The sequence below is a fragment of the Frankliniella occidentalis genome, unplaced genomic scaffold (genome assembly GCF_000697945.3).
Source record: "Frankliniella occidentalis isolate FOCC.00 unplaced genomic scaffold, Focc_3.1 Scaffold212, whole genome shotgun sequence".
NCBI classification, from domain to species: Eukaryota; Metazoa; Arthropoda; class Insecta; order Thysanoptera; family Thripidae; genus Frankliniella; species Frankliniella occidentalis.
The window spans coordinates 153994-160018 of NW_026267338.1; the positions used below are offsets into that span (position 1 = coordinate 153994).

General features: G+C 48.5%; 1 protein-coding gene across 3 annotated transcripts in view; it reads left to right on the forward strand.

Annotated features, from left to right (window-relative positions):
- The window catches only part of LOC113203735 (CD82 antigen-like), a 30602-nt gene extending 24800 nt beyond the window's left edge, over positions 1-5802 (forward strand). For 2 of the 3 annotated variants that reach the window (XM_052272570.1, XM_026418568.2), the window contains exons 2-8: positions 448-513; positions 607-819; positions 908-1117; positions 1209-1334; positions 3340-3393; positions 4035-4127; positions 4694-5802. In XM_052272570.1, coding sequence (XP_052128530.1) covers positions 448-513; positions 607-819; positions 908-1117; positions 1209-1334; positions 3340-3393; positions 4035-4127; positions 4694-4837 — 906 coding nt within the window. In that variant the 3' untranslated portion in view covers positions 4838-5802. The remainder of the gene's footprint in view (positions 1-447; positions 514-606; positions 820-907; positions 1118-1208; positions 1335-3339; positions 3394-4034; positions 4128-4693) is intronic. The other variant, XM_052272571.1, reaches the window with a different exon arrangement.
- The last annotated feature ends 223 nt before the right edge of the window (positions 5803-6025 follow it).

Genomic DNA, 6025 nt, shown 5'->3' on the forward strand with positions numbered 1-6025 from the left:
TTTACTTCTTTGTGCTCTGCCTTAAGCCTCTGTCTTCAGCCTCTCAGAAAAGGACACGGCCGTTGCTTTATGAATAGTCATTCTTTTAAATAAAACTCCCGAATCATTTGAAGAAGAAGAATAAAGAAAAGAGCCTCTCTTTACAACAGGGTGGCCGCCCTGCCCCATAGTTTTGAAAAGGTAGACTAGCTCCCTCGCAGACGGGGCCGGTCAGGAAGCTAAGCTCGCTGGTTGCGCACCTACCTCTCCCGCCCCCTCCCACTTCCCCGCTCCACCGAGCTTCTCGATCGGCCCCGTCTGCGGGCGGGCTAGTCTACCTTTTCAAAACTACGGGGCAGAGCGGCCACCGGCAGCCACCCTGCCGTACCTCAGTGTTGTTTTGCAAATAGCAAGCCGGCTAGCGTACCATAAGCGCTTCACCAAACCGTTACTCCGCGCCTGTTTCAGATGGCGGTGGGCTGCGGTACCAAGTGCGCCAAAAGCATCCTCATCTCCTTCAACATGCTCTTCTGGGTGAGTCTGACCGGGACCTTGCCTCGGCTCGGCACCACCAACAGGGCGCCTAGTGGGATCTTTCACGTCAAACTGAATCCTCCTCACCCGCAGCTGTCGGGCGGGACCCTGATTGTGCTCGGAGCATGGGTATTCCTGGACCCGGCCAAGGCGCACCTGTTCCACCTGGTGTCGGCGACGCAGGCCAAACGAGACGTCATCTACTACCTGGCCTACGTCCTGCTGGGCATCGGTGGCTCCATCCTCCTCATCGGCTTCCTGGGCTGCTGCGGCGCGCTGCACGAGCGGAGGTGCATGATCGGCACGGTAAGAACAAGAAGCTCTTGAACTGGTTGTGAATGTAATTTCTTAATTGTAAATGTGAGGTAAATAATGTGAGTTTATGTGTGTGCAGTATGTCATGTTCCTCATCGTGCTGATCGTGGGTGAGATGGGGGTGGCCGTGCTCACTTTCGTGTTTCGCGAGGAGTTCCTGGAGGGGCTGGATACCCGACTGAGCTCTGAACTCATCGAGAAGTACGGCATGGACATCGAGAACCACTACCTGAGCAACAACGTGGCCAACAAGGACTTTACCACCTCGGTTGACTTTGCTCAGTACAGGGTGAGCCACTCGACAGCGCCTTCCTTTCTAGGGATCGGTCGTGTTTTTCCCACACACGAAACTGTAACTCGTATGAATCTCGAAATGCCAGTTTAACTGCTGCGGCATGAGGAACGACTCGGACTACCTGGAAACGCAGTGGTGGAAGCAGAGTCGCTCTAAGGACAGCCGGCCCCGCAACGTGCCGCTCACCTGCTGCGTGCTGGCCAACACGGATGTAAGTACGAGTCCGATTCCGAGTACGGCGCGAAGGGCGCATGCAGCGGACGCGGCCCTCTGCCGGAACAAACAAACTCTCCTCCTCATTTCCTCCGACCCTCCCCTCTCCTCAGCGAGGATCCCCTCTCCCCATACACTGTGAACAGTAGATGGGTAAATTTTCGATATTTTTCATTGTTTCTTACTTTGAATTGACGTGAATTCGCAAACTGCACTCGTAAATAGTTTACAAAACGCAGTCGAAAATTCATTTTGGCCTATTTATTAACCATCGAAGAAAACTTTAGTAGATTGCATAATGCTATATAAATTTTCGTTGTCATACACGTTGAATTTTTAATTTTCTATCCTTTTCTCCATGAATATTTGTTCGTGAACCGATACGAATGTTTTTCACAGTGTACAGAACTGTCGAAAACTACGTCAGAATAATTCTTGAATAAAACGGAGTGGTCCGTTTATTCACTTCACAAATTTTGCACGTATTTTTTGACAGTGAGGGTGAGGCGCGCTGAGGCTGAGGTAACGAATGGAATCGTTTGCTCGGGGCCGCGGGCCGAAGGTGTACAGTGAGAGGGAAGAGGTGGAGGGGAAAGGAAGGGGTGAGGAGAGAGAAGAGGGGAGGGGATGGAATTGCTCATTTCCGAGCGAGAATACAGCCGCCAGTGCGATCAGACCTAACGCCCCTCCTCTCGCGGCCCAACGGATGTCCCCTTCCACCCAGTGTAGAAAGAGGTGGAGGGGGCGTTTTTTTGTGTTGTTTTTTTCTGGAAAAGAGAAAGGGGGAGTGGGTTTCAGTGCTGTGCCGGCCCCCGCCCCAATTACGTAATCAGTTCGCAAATCAGCCTTCTTATTCTGGCCGAATCCGTGAAGACGAATGGAGATAAAATTCTGTGAGATTAGGGTTCACTGCGCTGATTTCGTATTGTACTAGATACCGAGTAAGCATGCGATGCATGGGCTGCTAGAGTTTAGTAAAATTTGTAATTCTCCGAGACGTTCTGTAGCTATTGGCTCCCGCGGGTTTGCTTGAAAGTAACTGATATCACTCGAATAGCTGGTTGGGGCAAGGAGCAATTGCTCTTAAAGGTGTCCCCACAATGAACCACTCACGAGCTCACGAGGCAACGCTCATGATAGCGCCTGCTGATGCGCTCGGTAGGCCAGCCCGCCAAGCAGCTGTGTGAAGCCGGCGTCCCACCCAGAGCGCCCAAGTGCGGGAGCGGGAGCATCGGCCATGAGAACGTTTGACGCCCAACATGACCTCGCGGCAACTCGAAGAGAGTTTATTGTGGGGTCACCTTCAAGTTCATTTCGTAGTTCTCTCTCTCTCTCTCTCTCTCTCTCTCTCTCTCTCTCTGCGCACACACGTAAATGGTTTACCTCACAGAGCTATAACTTGAAAGAGCTTTGAAGCTCGTCGTAATGTCATTTCTCCTACTAGTACAAATAGTGAAAGACTTTATACTATGCATGCATGATCATAGATCACAGAAACTGCTTTCCTGCATCACTGTAAAACAAACATTTCTCTTTCTCCAGAACTGATTTCTACCCTTAGATATTTATTGACACTGCTCTAAATGATTTTTAAACTCAATTTTGCATTTAACAAATTTGAAGAATTCTTTAAAGGAACAAATAAGGTTACAGGTAAAACCAAACTAAGGCTTTAAATTGAGATACTTGTGATATATGTGATAAACCCCTGAATTAATTTTGATAGAAAACCGTTGCCCGCAGAAGACAGGTAAGGTATTTACTGTAGTCTGAATGAGAAAAACATCATATTGCCATTTTATTTCGGCTACTCTGGTCAGCACACCGCAGCTATCGAACTATATGTCTTCACCTCAGCTGCGTAGGTTTTCATGTAATGAACAACTACTGGTATCGAACACATGGCTCTCTTCCGCGGCGGCAGGCGCGTCGTTCTGGACAACTTTTTCTTGTTCATGGTTGCTAGCCTGATAAGACACCGGTTGCTCTTTGGCCCACAACAGGTATCACAGACTGGAAGTCCCATTAGCGTAGTTTCGAGGTCTTTCCACGGCACCGTGAGTAACCTCTTTGTCTACTTTCTATTTGTTTTGACCGCTTGCCGCGGAGAGCTTGTTTCCATATAGCCATAACTCCGGTGCGGCCAGACTGGGCCGGACCGGGAAATGGGCCCCTTCGGCTATGGCCCGGTCGGACTGACCCGGCGAGAAAGTTGGGCATTTTGGTTATATTTTTTATCCTTTTGGTTAATTTGCTATTTTGTTCTTGATTGCTGCGCAAATGATTTTGGCGCATGGATACTAAGCAGAAAAACCAGTGCGCAAGTGCCACGCTAAATAGTGTGAATAATGGAAGTTGACTTCTCCCCTTTTGGTTTGAGTTTTCTGTTTTATTTTTCGTTTTTCATTCTAGCAGTGTCATTCATTTTGTTTAGCACAAAAGAAATGTCGGATGGCAACAATTTTAAGTTAGTTTTACCCTTTTCGCATGAGTCATAGTTTTTTTTTGCATGTTTGTAGCGGTAGACCACTGCATGTTCAATCGTTAGAACGCGACATGCTTCTCCTAGACTAGTCGCTCCAGACCAGCAGACGGTACACGGACGATAAACGTTTTTCTTTGAAATGAAAGAAAACGCTGTTGAGTTACTGCACCGACACTCCGGCGGCGCGTTCTAAACTGCCGCGCGTTTTTACAGACGGAAGAGGCATGGCAGAGTCCTCTGCCCAAGCAGGAGCAGTCGTGCCAGGACGACAACCCCCGGGTGCACGAGCGGCTGCGGTACAAGCAGGTGAGCCCTCGATGCAGACGATGCGTGTGCCCTTCATCGTGTCTATCCGACGGGGTCATCGTGCAGTAGGCAATTTGAGTCTTATGTGCACTTACACTAGTTCTGATGGCTTCGGCTGCAGCGCGCTCGTCAGGCCAACCCGGCAAGCATTGTGGAAGCTGGGCGGCCCCGAAGGCCTCAGTGCAGTGTTGGGGCAGTTGGGGTTTCGTCCCCTTCGGAATCATCCAGAAAATATGTCCGTTATGAAACTCGCGAGTGCGGCCTAGCAGCCCATGCAAACTGCTCATAGAGTATTTTTTTAAAAAAGAAACTTAACACGTTGTTTTAAAAAATAACATCAGCTGATAGCGCCTGATGGGTAGGCAAAACCTTGCCATGAGTGCATACCTGCACTGCGGGATGGCCTACCCTGAGTCTCGCAGGAGCTGTGGGCTCCCGCGATTAACCAAATGAATCTGAGAAAAAAACGGACGTATACTTTCTGGACGATGAACCCTTGGCGTCGCTTCGGGGGGCACCTTTGTTGCCGGGTTAGAACAAAGAGCCTTTATATGTGGCTTCCGCAGGGCTGCCTCCTCGAGCTGGTGCTGTGGTTCCGCCGCGAGAGCGCCGTGCTCGTGGCCACCTGCTCGTCCATCGCGGGGCTGCAGCTGCTTGGCATCGTCCTGTCCATCTGCCTGTGCCGCAACATCGCCGAGGATGCCGCGTAGCGACTGGCGGCGGACGTGGACCAATCCCGGACGCAGTTCCCGATGCGTCACTTCGGGCCTGACTAGGGCCCTCTTGAGAGGCGCCACCTGTCGCTCGTCCCGTCCGCCGAGTCTAGCCACCTTCCCTGCTGAAGAGTCCAGGCACTTGAGTCTCGGGCAAAAGGGGCTCACCAGTCTGACGGTGTCATCACCGTTGTCGAACTGAAAAGCATCTGAAAGTGCCTATTGTATCGCGAGTTTCTGACCATTCTTAGACTCGTTTCTCCCTTTTGAGGAGAAATGGAAAATCGTCCACTTCCCGTGATAAGTGATCCAACGTCCCTCCTCCACCCGTCCGATGCTTCACGCCTGGCTTGGTCATTCGCCCGCGGGTAAATGAGCGTCAACGGGAGGCAGACGTGGAAGAAACCAAAACGACTCAATTTCCATCTACGTTTTACCTACGCCGTCTTCTCCCATTTGCAATCATTTCCCCACGGTATGTACTAGCGCTACAATCGTACTTTGATCAAACACAGATTCTCAAACCTTCTGTCAAGGATGCATACCAGTATTTTTACGATATGATAAGGCTCCGCCTGCCCTCTCATTCCAAAAAAAAGTACAATATTGTCTAAATCTTATAGAAAGTAATGTTTGAATAGAGATCATTTACTTGTAAGACAGCGACTAAAAACTCGTATTGTCGTTCTCCTTTCTAAAAGGAAAAACACATTTTGCTGTGATTTGCATTTTAAGTATAGGATTTTAATTGAACTACTGTTTTTCTGTGTATGTGTATATATGTATTTATGTATGTGTAATTGAGCATACACTGGGAAAACATAAGCAAATCAACAATGATTTCCCAGTGTGTGCGTTCTTTAAAACTTGTAAACAACCGTGATAATTATTCACATCATGTTTATAGAACAATCAGCAGAATCCCATTACTTGGAAAAAAAAAAAAGAAAACAACACAAAAACACCTCAATCTCATAAAATGTAGTCAGATAGACACTATATTGTTGCATTCCGTTTTAAGACCCCTAATGAGTGTTAAAATAGGTCTATCGCATAACTGCTAGCTGACAGTCTAGATTGTGCCTAGGGTCCTAGTGCTGCATACAACGCACAAACAGAATCTGTTTTTTAACTTTTAAGTTTTTAAACTTATTAGTCCAACAAATCACAACAATTATTGGTTTT